At 49.2% G+C, this 18683-nt stretch overlaps 2 protein-coding genes and 1 long non-coding RNA gene across 4 annotated transcripts in view; 1 reads left to right on the top strand and 2 right to left on the bottom strand.

The window, feature by feature from the left end:
- Wnt5b (wingless-type MMTV integration site family, member 5B) overlaps nucleotides 1–18683 on the top strand; it is a 112294-nt gene that overhangs the window by 58872 nt on the left and 34739 nt on the right. The window lies entirely within an intron of this gene.
- Fbxl14 (F-box and leucine-rich repeat protein 14) lies at nucleotides 2067–6285 on the bottom strand. The gene has a single exon (NM_133940.3). The coding sequence runs from the start codon at nucleotides 6091–6093 to the stop codon at nucleotides 4891–4893; it is 1203 nt and encodes a 400-aa protein (NP_598701.2). The 5' UTR covers nucleotides 6094–6285; the 3' UTR covers nucleotides 2067–4890.
- Gm40397 lies at nucleotides 12666–18648 on the bottom strand. Its single transcript, XR_869407.3, has 3 exons — nucleotides 18224–18648; nucleotides 17395–17643; nucleotides 12666–13539 (listed from the first exon to the last, which is right to left on the bottom strand). It is a non-coding gene; the product is annotated as a predicted gene, 40397 (long non-coding RNA).

The following is an 18683-nucleotide window of genomic DNA, read 5'->3' as shown; positions in this document are numbered from 1 at the left end:
GGCTTCCAACCCTGTCCTTTCCTCATTTCCAAAGTCTCACACCTTCTCCAGGGTTGGCAATGGCATAAAATATAGGTCTTTCCTTCCATCAGAGGATCGAATTAGCTCTCTAAAGGAGTGAGGTTTGATGCAGGAAGAGAGGGGATCCCACGACTTCTGGAGCTCCACCCACCTAGGCAGAGCAGAACCAGGATCAGAAGGCAGAGCCTCTTCCTTTCAGACCTGGGAAGGCAGCTGCCAGCTGCAGGAGGCCTTGGCTTTGTTCCAGAGATCTTATCTCTTAATGAAAGGGCTCTTGTTCCCTGAAAACCCAGTGGTCCCTAGGGGCTACAACTTTCTCCTCTGCCTTTGAAAACTTAAGTTCAAAGCTAGGCTTGGTGATGTCTGTACTTTCAGCACTAGGGAGGCTGAAGCAGGAGGGTAGCTTATTCAAGTTCCCAGGACATTGAGTTCCAGGCTAGCCAGGGCTACACAGAGAAACCCTGTCTCGAAAAACCAACCAAACAAACAAACAAAAATAAAACAAAACAAAACAAACAAAAAAACCCATAACGAGATCAACACCCTTCCAGGGAAGCCTCAGGGTTTGGAAGATAGATCATATCTATCATATCTAGTTGTCCTTTTTCTGTGGGGCTATGGGGTGGGTTCCTATGTAGCCCACCCAGGTTGGCTTCCAACTCAGTGAATAGCCAAGAATGGCCTTGAACTTCTGTTGCCCTGAGTATTAGAGGGAGGGGTGGCCGTTTATGTGATGCTGGGGAATGCATCTGAGCTGCACCCCTAGCTCCCACATCCTTAACTTTAAGAAGAAAACTACAATAAAAGAAACATGTATTTTTAATAAGATGTTTATTATAGATTTGAAATTTTTTTTTAAAAAAAAAAAATCCATTTGTTTTCTCTTTAATGGTCCTGGTCCCAACTTTCAGTGTTAGCAGATGTGAAGTGGGCAGTATCCTCCCTGCTGCCTCAAGTGGGGGACGTCCAGATGGACTTCCTGCTCTTCCTGCCTGCCGTGCCTGAGGGGCTCAGCAAGGGGGACAAGTTTACACCACCCCCTAGCAGGTAGCCAGAGGTCCACTGTGACCCTCGGACACTGTAGAAGCTGTCTGAACCCCATTTACAGTTGTATTTATAGACATTAAAGGAAAAGGCTACTGTTGGTGAGACCCCTGAAGAAGTCCTTTTCCAGGTGATTGGACTATAAGGTTTATGATGAATTCATACACACACACACACTACCCCAGTGGCTCTTTTCTCTCTCCTGTGAGACAAGAGTCTTGCTATGTAGCCCTGGTTTACCTTAAAGTAATCCTCTTGCCTTGGCCTCTGTTGGGGCATGAGCTTCCATTCCATGTCCAGCTTTTTCCATTTCTTGTCTCAGTGAATCCTGAGCCTCCAGCCTTCAAAGCCTCTCTCCTGCGACGTGGGCAAGGATCAACCCTTCCTGTACTGACCCGACCCCTACTGTCTTTGAAACAGAAGCTGTACAGGGTACACCCAGCTCCCACTCATTTCTTTGAGGGTCACATCACAGGAAACCAAGATAGAGTCAGCAACCAATCTTCCTGAGAAGGGGGTTAGATTGAATTGTGGCTCCCTCCCTGGTTAGGCGATAGGAGGCAGTTTATGCCCCACTGGAGAAACAGGGAGATGTTTCAGTAGATCGCTTGAAGGGTTAAAAACGTAAAGTACCATGCAAAGCCCACATGGGTTCCCAACGTGTATTCCTCCCCCCCCCCCCCCCGCCCCATTCAGAAAGAAACTAGGCCATGGACACTAAGACCCATGCCATGATCTTAACTTGCAAATACTAATTTATGACCCTTTAAAGACTTACTTTTATTATGTGAGACTTACATGTGTGCCTGTGCACCTGAGTGCAGGTGCCCACAGAGGCCCCTGGAGATGGGGTTACCTGAGACTGGGGGCGCTGGGAGCTCCACGTCAGCCTCCTGCAAGGGCAGCATGCACTCCCACCACCGAGCCGTCTCTCCAGCCCCTTAACCTTACACTTAACAATTAAAACTCAAACAAACAGAAACTGTTGCAGAGTACTGATCGTGGGATTATTTGCTTATCCGATGGAGACTGGTATCGCGGCGTGACTTACAGACCGGACCACAGCGGGACCCTGGGAGCTGGGTGAGATTCCTAGGAAGCAGGCCTGATTCAGACTGCTCTCCAGGATTCCTACTTTTTGTTGTTGCATGCTTTGTCTTTAGGGAATAGAAATCTGTATTGTCCCTAAAGAAAGGGAAGATAGATCTAGTGTGGGACTCAGAGCAGGTTTTGGTGACTTGAGAAAGGAACGGCACAGCTTTTCTGTTGTTCAGGCTTAAAGCTTAGAAAGTGTACAGGACCGTCACACCCTGCAACAACCTGGGTTCCAGCTGTCTGCCGGGAAAGATGGGTTGACCTAGGAAAGATGGGTTGACCTAGGAAACCTGGGTTTCTAGTGGAGAAAGTGACCTCAGAAACAAAGCCCACCAACGTGAACCCAGGGCTGCGACTCGCTCACTCCCGCCTCTGTCCCTCGGCTTACAGAAGTCACAGTGCTGCTTGTCTATGTAGGAGAACTATGCTAACATTGCTGGTATCCATCTATCCGCCCTTAATCCAGCCTGTACCCTTACCAATGGCTCAGTGGCCAGCCTGGGCACTAGAAGGGCTCCAAACGAAAGTGTGCCTTAACTTTGACCAGTCTAAGCCCCAGCAAAGGGTCTGCATGCAGGCAGGCCTGAAGGGGGATGTTAAAGAGCACTGCTGCCCCCTTCCGCTGGACCTGCACACACACAGGAGCACGCAGGACTGGGCCAGCCAGCTAGGACAGCACTTTCAACTTCCCCGGAACAATGGCTGGCTCCCTCTGCGTCTTACTGCGTGTCCCTCACTGTGCACCCAATGTGAGGACACCCCTCCTACTCTCGCATTTCCAGAGCTCAGGACCGGCTTCTTCACAGTTACCCTGGATCTCACCTCTACCACCACCATTCCCAAAAAGAAACTGGCCACTCTGACTCTTCCAAGTCTGGTCTCTTAAAAAAAAAAAAAAGTTTCATTTTCTTTCAGTTTCCATGTTGACAGTTTAAAACCAAAATTTATAGAACTCTCCAGTCTGATCACATTTCTAGAGACAGAACATTTGGATGTCAGTGGTAAATCTTACACAAAAGAAATTCTCAACCATAAACTTACAGCACATGAGCCAGCTGAACTCCACCTTAGTTCCAGTTTCTGTGCACTCCTAACACCTCCCACCTGAGCATGTACCCGACACACAATGCCTTAAAAATAATTCACAGATACAAGGGGGGGATTTTGTGCTTTTTTTTTCAAAAACATACTTCATATTTCCTCTTTTATTATATAAATATCAGTTTAACCTTTTGCTGTAAGAATATAAACGTTTTAAGAGGATCTTTGTTATTTATACAAATTCACAAACAGTACAATTAATTGATAAAGGTCTCTGGGTTTCTCCATGGTCTCTCATGTTGCTGTGGAGGACTCTAAAAAAATAAACAAACAAAATATCCAACAAAAATATACATCCTACTCAAAAGCGATTTGTTTTAAAGCCACAGTCCCAACCCCCCACCAAAATAAAGTCATCTATTCCTCCATTTAGAAACAAAAGTTTTCAAACCCACAAGCTCCCGTTTCGAGAACAGAACTCAGACAGGACATGAAGTTCAGCCTCCTCCCTTCATTCACATAGCCTCAGGCTCTCTGCTGACACGGCTCACTCCCCGACAGGACGGGAAGCCTCACTAGCTAACAGCCTCACTAGCTAACCTCTCGGTGGGAAGACTTGCAAGAGGGTTGGGGTGGGGCATAATTTGCATATATAATACTCCTCTTCAAGACTCAAATCTGCATCTCAAACAAACAAACAAAAAGGAAATTCTGCTCTCATTTCTCCCATACATTTGTGCTATAAATTAAATCAATATAGAAACATGGTTGGGTCATCAAAGCCCAATAGACTGGGGGTGGGGTGGGGGGTGGGGTCGTAGCCAGGATGCGGAAGTGGGGCACATTGGGTACAGGGAGGTTGGGAAGAAGCCAAAACCAAAAACAGATACAAACCCAGTGGGCATCTTTCCAGTCTAGGCACAAAAATGTTTCAATCTCAAAATATCTCTCTTGTAGAATTCCAGGGCTTAAGAGAAAAAAGTAAACTAAAACGAGGTAGCCAGACATATATATATATACATACACACACACACACACACATATATATATATATATATATATGAGAATATACTCAGCAGAAAGAAAAAAGAACAATGATTTCAAATTTCTTTGAAAACTAAAAAGGAAGCAGATAAAAAACAAAACAAAAAAACAGAACAAGAACAAAACCAGAACCGAAGTGAGTTGCAGATACCAAAGGGGCAGCGATGAGAGGAGACTGGCTACAAAGTGGATGAGAAGGCTGTTCAAGTCGGGCTTGCTTTCTACACGTTTGGAATTAAAAGCCAGATCACAGTATCCAAATGAAAGTGTAAGTGAAGGCAGGCATCTTTCCTCAACTCCTCGGGGTTGAAACGACTAGTCCCTCCCCGCCCCCACCCCATTTCCAAATGCAGTGCCCCAGGATACAGTTGTCGGTGGCTGAAAGTCTCCATACCCTGCAGAAGAGTGGGCAGAGAAACAGCAGGGTCCATCTCTCCCCTCACTGGGAAAGGAGAGTGGGTAGAGGGAGCAGAACAACTCCAGACGCAGTGGAGAGGGGCGCCAGACTAGGAGAAGAGAGCCCAGGCTTCCGTCATCGCCCCACCGCGGCCACTGCCCTGAACGTGTAAGTGCGCGCGTGAGTGTGCGGAACAGTGGTGGTCCTGGGATGAACAGGGCGGGGCGGGGGAACTGGAACTGCCGCCCTCACCTGACCTTCTCACTGTCCGTCATCTGCCAAAGTCCCAGGTTAAGTACCTTGAGGCAGGGCAGCTGCGTGATGCGCTCCAGGCCGCGCTTGGTGATCCTGGTGCAGCCGTACAGATCTATGCCCGTGAGCTGGCTCAGGTGCTCAGCGATCAGCTCCAGGCCCTTGTCCGTGATGCGCACACACTGTCCAATGTTGAGCGTGCGCAGCCCGTGCATCTGCCGCACCATGCGGTTGATGCCATCGTCACTGATATGGCAAGAGCAAAGGGAGAGGGACTTGAGGCCGTCCAGTCCCTGGGCTATGTACGCCAGACTCTGATCTCCCACCTTGTCACAGAACGACACATCCAGACCGGAAAGGCGCAGGCTGCCCATGGCCAGATGCATGATGCCGGTGTCGCTGATGTTGTCGCAGGAGCGCAGGTTCAGGCTGCGCAGGCTGCCCATGTGCGACAGGTGCAGAAGGCCCGCGTCCGAGATGCCGCCGCAGAAGCTGAGGTTGAGGAGCCGGAGGCCCGTCAGCCCTCGCGAGATGTGCTTCAGGGAAAGATCCGTGAGTTTCTGGCAGTCCTGAAGAGTGAGCTGCTCCAGGCCCAGGCAGCCCTCGGCAGCGCTGCGCGTCATGCCGGCCAGGTGCCCGATGCCCACATCCGAGAGGTGGCGACAGCTGCGGAGATTAAGGCTCTTGAGGCGCTGCAGCCCCCAGGCAATGAGCAGAAGGCCGGTGTTGGTGATGTTGCTGCAGCCCCCCAGCTCCAGCACCTCCAGGCCCTTGAGGTACTGGGCTATGCGGCCCAGGCTGCTGTCGGTGATCTGCTTGCAAAGGCTCAAGTTGAGAGCGCGCAGCGAGCCGATCTCCTGCACGAACGCGTGGCCCAGGCCGTTGTCGGTGAGGTTGTAGCAGCCGCTGAGGTTGAGGCTCTCGATGTTCGCCATGCCCTGGATCACGTAGCTGAGGCTGCGGCGGAGGCTGAGGATCTGCACGCGGCGGATGCCCCGGGCCTGCAGGCTGGGGAACAGCGACGGGTTCGCCCGGCGCAGGTGCAGCTTGGCCTCCACGCCCCGCCACACCGACTTGTGGTAGGCGGCGTCCCGCCAGGCCGTGCACACCTGCGCCGCGCGACCCTTGTCTCGGACGTCCAAGTAGCCGAAGATCATGGCCAGCAGCTCGGGGAACAGGCACGAGATGTGGGTCTCCATCTTCCTCCCGCCGCTACGCCGCGCCGGGTGCAGGAGGCGCGGGCGCCGCCGCCGCCCCGGGAGGCGCCGAGAGCGGCCCGCCGCGGGCCAACGGCCGCCCCTCCCCGCCTTCCGGCCGGGCCGCCGCTCCTCCTCCCGGCGCGTCCGAGCGGCGCTTCCTTCCTGCCGCCCTTCCCGCCCCCGCGCGGCCGCTCGGGCCTCACATCCCGGCCGGGGCGGGCGCCGCGTCCGCGCCCGCGCGCCGCCCCGCGCCCTGCGGCATCCCGCGCCCGGCCGCGTCGCTGCTGCGCGCGCCGGCGAGGCCCGGGCCGGGCGCTCGGGCTGCGGACGGCTTCCTGCTGCCTTTGTCTGCCGTCCGCGGTTCAAACTGCCCAGCCCCGGGCTGCTCGCACTCGGCCGCTGCGCGGGGGGACTCTGGGGCCGCCGCGCGCCGCTCCTCCCCCGCCTAAGTCGCGCGGGTCCGATTCACGGCCGCGGGCGGCGGGACGCGGCGAACTCACCGGCGTGATCGGGCCTGCGCCCTAGGAGCCGGCCAGCCGCGCTGCGCCCTCCGCGTCCTCCGCGCCGGCTCCCCCGCTCAGTGGTACGCGCCCGCGCCGCCGGAACTGGTGGAGCCGTTTCCTTGGAAACCGGGCTCTGCCCTCGGCCGCGGAGGCTTAACCCCATGCGCGCCGGGATGGCTGGCGGCCTCGCCGCACCGTGCAGCCCTAAAGAGCGCCCGATGGCCCACGGGCTGCTCCCCTCGGTGTCCACGCTTACTCCACGCCCTCTCCCGCCCGCATACTTCATCCTCTCTTGCCCGCATATTCCATCCCCTCTAGCCCGCGTTACTTCTCAGAGCGCCTTTAACCATCTCACCACACCCACTGCCCCAGTCGGGCGGCCTTCCCACCATTCCTTTCTCTTTAGTAGTGAGTCTTAATTTGGTGGAGAAAGTGGCTTTTAGTCAGCATAGTTTGACAGCTCTCGTTCTAGAAATTTCTGGAAGTTGTCCAGTGTGCCTGCCTTCCACAATCTTGTTGTTTCCATACACCCATGTGAGTTCCTTTCCCTTTCAACTTTGTGTCAAAACTTCCCACTGCTTCTGCCCCTGCCTTGCGCTCTAACCTACACCAGGTTTTGTCTTTTTCCTCGGCCACTTAGACTGTAGATTGCACGGCCCAGCTGTACGGATACCTAATACATCTGTATGTGCTGACACACATACACTCTTTGGTCTGGTTAAAGATGCTCCAGCCTTATGCTTTATGTATATTTTATGAATCTAGGGCAGAGCTCAACTCTATACAGTGTAGCCTCGGGTCTTAAATATCTGCATGAAGGATAGGATTTCAGAATTGTATTTTTATGACCCCTGAAGCCAAGAGTTTTTAGTTCAGAGAAAAGGAACCTGAGAATCTTAAATAAGTTACAAGTTCACACATCTAGATACAAAACAACCTGACTTAGCTGTTTCCTTGACTCTTTGGGAACCTGAACAAGACATCATCATCATTATTATTATTAATACATTGTATTTCTTTAATGGGGAGAGGGCATGCTCCACAGCCAGTATCTAGTGGTCAGAAGACGACTTGAAGAAGTCATCCCTCTCCTAGCATGTGGATTCCAGGATGGAACTCGGATCATGAGACTTGGTAGCAATGACCTTACCTGCTGACATCTTGCACTGAACAAGATTTGGGATGTGGTCCAAATTTGGAATACGATCGCCTTGGCTTTTAGCCACTCCTCTTTCCTAAGTAACAGATACTTGTTAGACCCGAGTGTGTACAGAACTAACAGGCACAATACACAGTAAATCCCACCCCGTGGGTCTTAATCAGGAAATGCAGTGGCTAAAATTCCTGCAGGCCCTTTGTATCTCACATTGCACATACCGAGGCCCTTAGACTTTTATGGCCTTCCTGAATATGAGGCAACATTGTTTGTCACCAAATAATTCCTGACGTATAGTGTAACAATTCTGGCTGTGCCTCAGTTTGCACTCTCCTGGGGTCATCTGGGTTATCTTCTGTTTAAACAGCCCCAGGGGCCATCTGTTCTCCCCGTCTACTGTACGAGTGCTGGAGATGGCTCTCAGCTGGTCAGGCTTAGCGGTAAGCACCGTTTCAAGCCCAAGCCGATTCTTAGGACATTTTATTCAGTGTGTGTGTGTGTGGGTGCACATTCACATGCGTTTATTGATACTCACAACTGAGTTCCATGACACACCACGTGGAAGTCAGAGACCAGTTATTTGAGAGTTAGCTCTCTCTCCTACTGTGCGGGTCCCAGGAATCAACTTCAGGTCCTCACACTTGAAAGCAATTGCCTTTACCCATTTTGCCTACCCTGAAAATCACATTAAAAAAAAAAATTACTCTCTGGCAATTTTGTATATGCTTTTGGTCATTTTTGTCCCTTCTCACCCTCTGCCATCCCCTCCCCACTCTCCCACTCCTCTCAGCCCCTGCTTCCCAACACATTTCCCTCCTACATTTGGGGTCTAGTTGTTTTGTGATGTTCTGTGTATGAGCATTAATGTAGTGCTACTTCCAGGATCAGAGATGAGTTCCCAGTGGAAAGTCATTCCTTAGTTATTTGTTTATTTGCTTGTTTGCTTGCTTCTTTCTTTCTTTCTCTCTTTCTTTCTTTCTCTCTTTCGAGACAGGGTCTCACTTTGTAGTCCTGACTGCCTTGGAACTTGCTATATTGACCAGGCTGGCATGGAACTCCCTGCTTTTGCCTCCCTGGTCCTGGGATTAAAGGCAGGCACCACCATATCTGGCTTTTTTTTTTTTTTTTTAGATTTAGCAGAAAGGTGTGTATATGTTTGCGAATATGCCACATGTATGTGAGTGCCTGAGAAGACCAGTAGAGGTCTTCAGATCCACTGGTCTGGAGTTACAAGCAGATGTGAACCTCCAGACATGAATACTGGGAACAGCAAGTGCTCTTCCCTGCTAAGCCAATCTCTCTAGCCTTGAGAGTGTCAGTAGTTGAGTATAGACATTTCTGCAAAGCATCCTCGTGTAGCTCCCGTCGTGCTTCTTTTCTTTCATTTCTTTTCCTGGCTGACTTGGAACTCACTGTGTAGCCAGAGTTGGTCTGGATATAGTGGTCAGTCCTCCTACCTCAGCTTTCCAAATGCTGGAATTATAGGTGCAAGCCACCATATCTAACGACCATAGTGTGCCCTAACCCCATTTCACACAAAGCACAGTGATGGGCCTAGGCTGTACAGTGTGGACCCCTGAGGTTTGGCTTCCTAGAAAGGTCGTTTAGAACAGCCATCCAATGGCACCTCGGAAAAGGTGAGCACGGTCCTACTTAACTTTAGCAAAACTTTCTTGAGTTTAACACTGGAATTTTACTAATAAAAAGCTTTACATTTAAGGTGTTCAGTTAAAAGTTGCAAGGCAGCCGGGCGTGGTGGCGCACGCCTTTAATCCCAGCACTCGGGAGGCAGAGGCAGGCGGATTTCTGAGTTTGAGGCCAGCCTGGTCTACAAAGTGAGTTCCAGGACAGCCAGGGCTACACAGAGAAACATTGTCTCAAAAAAAAAAAAAAAAAAAAAAAAAAAAGTTGCAAGGTGTTTCAGCCGTGAGATCACTACCACATTCAATAACAGCCAGAAACATTTCAGGAAGTAAACACCAATCGAGAGAAGATGTAGCACTAAGGTGCTGAGTCAATGGCCGTCTATTTTGGAACTGTGGAGATGACCTCCCTTTCTGGGTCACAGTTTTCTTATCTAACACTAGATAGCTTTTGGCCCGGAAATGTTCAGGCATCTCCCAACAGTAACTAAGCGGAGCCCAGATCAAGTCTGGATAGCCCCTTACTTCTGGGATGTGCATTGTTTCCAATTCGGGCTTCAGATGAACATTTTTCAGGAGCCAGACCTGGTGGTGCACTATTATACTCTCAATGACTAAGGGAAACCGAGGTGGGTGGGTTGAAGCAAATTGAGGCGGACCTAGGCTACATGGCAAGACCCTCTTTTTAGACATCAGAGGACAACACTTTGGAAATGGCTCTCTCCTCCACCTTGGGCCTAGGGGGTGAGTTCAGGTCTCTGGGCTTTAGGCAAGTGTGTTTTCTGCCTGGGCCGTTGTACCAGCAAGGCCATGCTCCCCATTTCTATATACTTTTGTTTTTCTGACCCAGAGTCTCTCAGACTGGAACTATTTATCAGAAGATGACCTTGATCCTCTTGCTTCTACTTGTAAATGCTGAGATTATAGGCATAGACAGCCACATCCAGTTTCTGCTGTGCTGGGAATCAAGCCTAAGGCTTCATTCATGCTAAGCTAACACTATGAACTGACTACATTCCCAGCCCATCCCTAAATATTTTTTAATTAAAAAAATATATTTATTTTATTTTATGTATATTCATGTTTTGCCTGAATATATGTCTGCATTATATGTGTGCCTGATGCCCATGGAGGACAGATGAAGTCTCAGATCTCCTGGAACTGGAGTTACAGATAGTTGTGAGCCACCATGCGGGTGTTGGGAATCAAACCTGCCCCCCCACCCCCGACACACACACAAGAGCAGCAAGTGTTTCTTAACCGCTAAAGTATTTCTTCAGCCTTCTGTTCCTAAATATCTCTAACTAGCAGAGTATCTTTGGGTCACCTCTCAATTACAGTGTAACCAAATAAGAGAGGATCCAGAATGGTCACACATGCCTTTAGTCCCAGCACCTTCAAAGCTGAGACAGGAGGACTACCTTGAGTTTAAGAGTTCAAGGCTGGCCTGGTTTACAGAATGAAATTTTATCTTTAGAAGGAAAAAAAATTAGTAAGAGAGGTGAGGACCTCATTAGGCAAAAACAGCAACAAACCCACTAACAACCCTGTTACTAAGTACTCAAACCCACTAACAACCCTGTTACTAAGTACTCAACCCCACTAACAACCCTGTTACTAAGTACTCAAACCCACTAACAAGCCTGTTACTAAGTACTCAAACCCACTAACAACCCTGTTACTAAGTACTCAACCCCACTAACAACCCTGTTACTAAGTACTCAAACCCACTAACAAGCCTGTTACTAAGTACTCAAACCCACTAACAACCCTGTTACTAAGTACTCAAACTCACTAACAACCCTGTTACTAAGTACTCAAACCCACTAGCAACCCTGTTACTAAGTACTCAAACCCACTAGCAACCCTGTTACTAAGTACTCAAACCCACTAACAACCCTGTTACTAAGTACTCAAACCCACTAACAAGCCTGTTACTAAGTACTCAAACCCACTAGCAACCCTGTTACTAAGTACTCAAACCCACTAGCAACCCTGTTACTAAGTACTCAAACCCACTAGCAACCCTGTTACTAAGTACTCAAACCCACTAGCAACCCTGTTACTAAGTACTCAAACCCACTAACAACCCTGTTACTAAGTACTCAAACAAGTTGAGAAGATAAGTCTCTGAAGAAGCTATACAGATGGCCTCCAAACTCAGAGAAGGGGGCTAATGTCTCCAGTTATGGAAGTATAAGTCAAAGCCAAAGTAAAAATACTACCTCAAATTTTAGATGGCCGTATTAAATGAAACTGAAAACCAGTATTAGTGGTGGTGCAGAGAAAAAGGGGGGACCCTGGTGCCTGGTTAGTGAGAGTGTAAAATTACACAGCCACCACAGGAAACAATACAGTGAGCCTGCGTGTGTGTATAAGGAAACAGAATGATGGCTTCCTACCAGTCGGGGAGCTGGAAATCGGTAGTTACTGTTTAATGACTATGGAACTTACCTTATATCTATTTGAGGCAAAGTCTCACTGTATCACTGTATAGCTCTGGCTGGCCTGGAACCAAGCTGGTCTCCAGTTTACAGCAGAATTTCCTGTGGCTGCCTCCTAGCTGGAATTACAGGTATATGCCGCCGTGCCTGTACGGGTCAATGTACTTTGGATGAACAGAACCAACAGAATGACTGTCTGTTAAAGGAGAATTTGCTAGACTGACTTCTGTGGTGCAGTCCAGCCACTGCTATCTCTCAACCAGAGAGGCCAAGAACCTGGTGGCTGCGTGAGCCCCAGCCTGCACGGAAACACTGGAGGATTCCTGGAGAGCCGTTGATCTGAAGTCTGTCTTGGAAGCAGCCAGTTTTAATACCAGAGAAGGCATCAGCAGGAACAGATACTTTTGTAGATTAGCAGGCAGAAGTGACATTTCCTTCTTCATTCTTTAATCTGGGCTGCCTCCTTCAGGATGTATCTCCCTACTTGTTATCTGATCACGTGACTAGTTACAGAAATACCCAACAGCTTGTTTTTAGTTGGTTACGGACCAGTCAAGATTAACCATCAGGAATTCCATATTCCATGCCTGATTAATTTGACAGCCACGTGCATATCCTTATGTCGTGGTTAACTTCCAAATGAAAACAATAACAAGGTCACAATTTTACAAAATATGATACAAACTCTCCCATGTAAAACCACACACTCGTTCCCCTCCCCGCAGAATAGGTGGCAAAGTCCCTTGAAGAATGCTTAGTCTTTTAGTGTCCCATAGCTTTAATATGATAACATAGATTTACAACACTCTGCCACTGATATTATTTCAACCAGTGTTATATTACCTGATAAACAACAGAGGCAAGGAAACACAAACATCGGCTTACTATATGTGCATATAAGCATAAACAATGTTTGCACCTGATAGTACTTCGTCAACCTAAGAAAAGCTAGTGTCACCTGGGAGAGGGAGCCTCAGGCTGAGGAAACACCTCCATCAGACTGGCCTGAAGGTAAGTCTGTGGGCCATTTTCTTGATTAATGATCAATGTGAGAGGCCCAGCCCCTGTGGGCAGTGCCACCCTAAGCAGGCAACCCTAAGAGGTATAAGAAACATGAGCCCAGGTCATGTAAAAAATTCTTTTGCTTTAGTTTCTGCCTCTAGGTTCCTGCCTTGACTTTCCACATTTCTGTCATTAGTCACGTGACCTTGGCTGGTATTCATAGCTACTACCTTCCTCTTCCTCATTCTGTATTTCCTCCCCTAAGCAAGAACCTCAGCAAGTCTTATTCTTTGCCTTTGAGGGGTGACCCGTATATTCATTCTTGAAGGGTCAGGGTCATTTATCACTCTGCCTGGATTGAATTGTAGTTTCCCGTTGACCTTAATCACAGGATATGGTAATACCAAGCGAACACCCTAAAGGATCTCCTACACCCCAGACACAATCTTCCTCATCTCCTTTGTGGAGAAGCGGTCCAGGGGATGGGAGCACCTCTCAGCAGCCCTAAGGGATAGCAGCTCTGGGTCAGTCACGCCTCCTAACAGCTATTTTTATTTTAGCCTGTTAGGTTAAGTTTATTGGAAACCCAACATAAGGAGGAGAAAATCTCAGCTTCCGGTGCAGTGGAATGTTTCTTGTGTCTCCTGGCAGAAGCCTTCTTCATTCTGGAACCAAAACTGGGCAAGCATCGGATAGTCCTGTGAACAGGAAACAGACATTTTCTCAGTGGCCACTAGGGGCGCTAGTGAGTGGAGCTCATTCCCTTTCCGCCCCTTGATTTGTGGTCCCTGTGAATACTGGCATTAGGAAAACAGTACCCGTGTATTGGATGCTGACTCAAAGCATATCCAGCCTTATGGATAACTCCACCCCCAACTTTCTAGGCTATTGCCACCCATTTGGCCCTGTAGCTGTGTATTTAAAAAGAGATTACACTGTTGTATCAAGCCAGCTGCTTCTGGGTGTGGCAAACATTGAGATTGCTGAATCCCATGAATATGGTCCTACTTTTGTGACTATGAAGACAGTTTCTTGGTCAGAAACAATGTTGTGTGGAATACCATGATGGTAGATAAAGTTATGGTAGAATCATAACATTCAGAAAAGACCAATCCATGACCAAAATAAGTATTGATTCCAGTAAGAACAAAGTACTGTCACTTCCATGATGGACATGCCCCAATGTCGTAGTCAGCCTGCTGCTGGTCGCTAGCTTATCACCCCGTGGGAATAGTGCTACATCAGGGGCTTAGTGTCAGTCTCTGCAGCTGGTACGCTTGGCACACAGTGGTGGCTTATCCAATCAGCCTTGGACCGAAGCTGTCGCAGTGTCTGCGCAATGACTGTGGGGGGAATATTTTCCTGAGCGGTTGCTTCCGAGGACAGGGAACCCTTCAGCTTCTGCTCTTTGTCTTGAAATAAATTTGAATATGAGATCTTCAGCTGCCTCTGAGGGCAGGGGTTGTCCCCTCAGGATACATTTCCATCCTCTCATGCAGGAATTTCATGTCAGAGGTGCTGGTCTCTCTATTAGTTACAGCTGCCCCTTGGTGCCACTGAGAGGTGCTCCCATGAGAGGTGCTCCCATGTGAGGTGCTCCCATGAGAGGTGCTCCATTTCCCTAGCACTACTGAGAGGTGCTCCCACCTTGATACTTCCTCTGCTAAACAAACCATTTTAAATTCACCTTTACTCAGTTTTAAGACCTGGGAAGAATGAAGCCAGACTCTCTGCCAGAATATCCCATGAATGGCCCCTACCCAGTTCCCAACAGAGCCCTCGCCTCTCTGAAACCTCACAGGACGAGGGTCTACTGGGGCTGCACACCTCTGCATGTTGCTTCCACCATTATCCAAACCTTAGCGGCTTTTCTAGCCCAACATGCCAAACACTTCCACATTCCTCCCACAAAAGGCTCAAAAGCCACACAGCCGGGTTTATCCCAGCAAAGGCCCCACTTCCTCGATGCCCCCAGTTTCTTGTCACTGTGATAAAATATCCTGACAGAAAGTGACTCAGGAAAGAAAGGTTTGCTTCAGCTCACACTTCCAGGATACAGTCAGCATTGCAGGGAAGTCAAGGCAGGAACTGGAAGTTTCTGCAGAAAGGGAAGTCACTGGTCACACCCACAGTCAAGTTCAAGAAGGAAGGACTGTCTGGGAGTTTAGTGCTGGCCTTCTCTATTCTTACACAGTGCAGGGACCCAGACCAGGGAGTGGAGCCTCCTGCTTCCAGGCCAAGTCTTCCTAAAAGTATCAAGGCAATCGAAACAGTCCCTCATAGACAAGTCCCTCAACCAACCTGATCTAGACAATTCCTTCAAATAAAACTCCCGAGGTCCAAGGTTCTCAACCTGTGGGTTGTGACCCATGGGGGGGGGGGTCACATATCAGATATCCTACATGTCAGGTATTTACATTATGACTTGTAACTAGCAAAATTACAATTATGAAGTAGCAATGAAAAGATTTTATGGTGGTGGGTCACCTCAACATGAGGTATTAAAGGGTTGCATCATTACAAAGGTTGAGAAGTACTGCCCTAGGCTGTGCCACATTAACAATGAAAACTAGTGCCTCACAGTGCCTGTCTGGAATTTCAGTTCTACCATGTAAAAAGCTCTAGAGGCTGGACATGGTGATGCACACCTTTAACCTCAGCACCGCAGAGGCAGAGGCAGAGGCAGAGGCAGAGGCAGAGGCAGAGGCAGAGGCAGAGGCAGAGGCAGAGGCAGAGGCAGAGGCAGAGGCAGAGAGGCAGAGGCAGAGGCAGAGGCAGAGAGGCAGAGAGGCAGAGAGGCAGAGGCAGAGAGGCAGAGGCAGAGAGGCAGAGAGGCAGAGGCAGAGGCAGAGAGGCAGAGAGGCAGAGGCAGAGGCAGAGAGGCAGAGGCAGAGAGGCAGAGGCAGAGAGGCAGAGGCAGAGAGGCAGAGGCAGAGGCAGAGAGGCAGAGGCAGAGGAGGCAGAGGCAGAGGCAGAGGCAGGCAGATCTTGGTGAGTTTCAGAACAACTTGTTCTACAATAGTGAGTTCCAGGTCATTCTCTCTCTCTCTCTCTCTCTCTCTCTCTCTCTCTCTCTCTGTGTGTGTGTGTGTGTGTGTGTGTGTGTGTGTGTGTGTACCACATCACATGTACAGGAGCCCACAGAGGTCAGAAGACATGTTGAAACACCTGGAACTGGAATTACAGTCACTTAAGAGCTGCCCTGTGGATGCTGGGAACTGAACCCCAGTCCTCTCCAAGAGCAAGTGCTCTTAGCCACTGAGCTATCACACCAGCTCCCTAGGCTTATCTCTTTAAAAAACAAAAAAGATTGCATCAAGCATGCTCGCCTATACCTTTTTTGTTGTGACTTTTGTTAATGTACCATGGATGAACAAAACCTTCCATGGATATGAATAGTATAGACAATCTCTGGTTGTTAAACTTTCTTAGACTTTATTTTCTGTTTAAAAAATTGTAGACCAGAGGGGGGGGGCCGGTGCACGTCTTTAATCCCAGCACTTGGGAGGCAGAGGCAGGTGGATTTCCGAGTTCAAAGCCAGCCTGGTCTACAAAGTGAGTTCCAGGATAGTCAGGGTTATACAGAGAAACCCTGTCTCAAAAAAAAAAAAAAAAGAAAGAGAGAGAGAGAGGGAGGGAGGGAGGGAGGGAGGGAGAGAGAGAGAGAGAGAGAGAGAGAGAGAGAGAGAGAGAGAGAGAGAGAGAAAGAAGGAAAGAAAGAAAGAAAGAAAGAAAGAAAGAAAGAAAGAAAGAAAGAAAGAAAGAAAAGAAATATAGTCCAGAAACACAGCAAGGGGCAGAGTTAGATGTGGGGGAACAGCTGCTAGTACCTGGGCTTAGCTTTGAGCCTGTTCTACTGACTAAAATGGCTAGTGAGGAGCACTCCCCACCCCCATCCTCTGAGAGCCAGGGTCTGTGCTTTTGACTCAGGTCTTGCCTCCCTTCCATCTTTCTGTTGTTATGTTCAATTCTGTCTCCCAAGACCTAACTCCGGATCTCTGAATGGAGAAGGGTTATATTTTCCTTACATTTCAGGGGCTACTGCTGCTGCTGCTGCCTGCCTGCCTGCCTTGTGGTCCCCAGCCCTGCCATCTAGGAGTGGCTTTTGTTCTCTTTTAGAAGGCTGCTAGGGCCTGGGGAGGTAGCTAGTGGCTCTGAGTGTTTGCTGCTCTTGCAGAGGACTTGGGTCTGGTTCCTAGCACTTACATGGTGTTTCATAGCTTGTTATGACTTCAGTTTTGGAGGATCCCACACTATCCAACCTTTGGGCACCTGCACATATGTGGTGCACATAAATGCACACAGGCACACACATACACATAAATACAATTTTTTTTCAAAGAGTTGCTAAATTGCTCTTTTTCTGCAGAGTTTCATGTGCAGGATGTCCTGGAATCTTTAAAGGCTGGCCCCTTTCGGTAGGATGAAAACATATAGAAAAGGGCTCCTCCCTTTTCATCTTTGTCTTGTAGACCTCATTCCCTTTGGTACCCACCACGTGGCATAGTGAAAAGAACACAGGTTTCAAAGGCACAGGCATAGCACAGACTCACCACAGGGAGCCTTCGTCTTCCCTCCGCACTTGGCCTGATGTTTTCCATAGCGGAGGAGTTGATGAGGGCCAAGCAACCGGCCCACAACCAGCTGCAGAACAAGATGAAACCGGCCAGTGCTTACTGTGCAGGAGCTGTGGAGTGGTCGCTGTTCTAAAATCCATTCTGACCACCATGGCAGCTGATCTGCATCTCCAAGCTATGGCGAAGGGTATCAACACGGAGACCTCGGCACCACGAAGCAGAGAACTGGCAGAACCAATTTGTTGTTGTTGTTTTTCTGTAGCACAGGCTAGCCTTTAACCCATGATCTTCCTACCTGTTCTCCTGAGTACTGGAGTTTGAACTCTCCAGACCAAACCATTATGTGTTCCTCATGAATATAGTCGGTATGTGATGCTTTGAGTACCAGCCATTGGCATTGAGTGAGATAGTCACTGTTCTGTGAGCAGATCTAGCTACAGGCGACGGTCGGTTTGCCAAATGGGTCATAGTGTGTGCGTGTACAAGTGTATGTGTGTGTGTGTGTGTGTGTGTGTGTGTGTGTGTGTGTGTGTGCGTGTGTGGTGTCTAGGGAAAGAATGCTCTCTAGGGAGGTAAGCTGCTATAGTTTTTCATTCCTTCAGGCCTGTGCCTATCTCTGGCTTTGAATAAAAGCCCTTGAATTGCTTGTATGTAATTCTGCCACCCTCTAGTGGTCACCTCTCTCTTAGCCCCAGACCCATGAAACAGCCCCTGGTTTTTGCCCCCACTTGCTGGGATGGAACCCATGGTCTCACACCAGCTGAGCAATCCTGTCCCCAGTGAGCACGTAGATACCCATTCTTACTAAGTGTGTTTGCATCTTTGTGTGCATGGAAGGCCGAGGGCTGAAGCAGGCATGGAGAAAGGAGAAGCACCATTTCTGACCAGCTTGAATTCTGTTTTCCTAGGGAAGCAGGCCAGGGTGACTCAACTCCAAGATTGCAGCAGCCTGGCCGACAGGCTGCCTGCTGCTTCTGTCCCTCTGGCTGTGTTCTCCCTGCCCTGAAGGTCATTTGTACCTTGTACCAGGCTCCTGTGTTGGATCGAGATAAATATTTCAGAAGGCTGGAGGGGGAGGGTCAGCTCGACTGTTCTGGAAACCTTAATGTCTTAGGGCCTGGCTATCCTGCAAGCGGCAGGCGTGGGTGCTGGGCACAGCAGGCCTTCCTGGAAAGTCCTGTGAGGGTGGACCAGGCGTAATGTCTTACATAATGTCAGATCCACAGGAATTTTGGGGATCAGCCCTGTTGGAGAGTTCCCATCCA

This window comes from Mus musculus, chromosome 6 (assembly GCF_000001635.26).
Source record: "Mus musculus strain C57BL/6J chromosome 6, GRCm38.p6 C57BL/6J".
Taxonomy (NCBI): domain Eukaryota; kingdom Metazoa; phylum Chordata; class Mammalia; order Rodentia; family Muridae; genus Mus; species Mus musculus.
This window is presented reverse-complemented; position numbering and strand designations above follow the sequence as displayed.

Bases quoted from the DNA above. Each gene is read 5' to 3' on its own strand.
- Fbxl14 (NM_133940.3), bottom strand. From the start codon at position 6,093: ATGGAGACCCACATCTCGTGCCTGTTCCCCGAGCTGCTGGCCATGATC.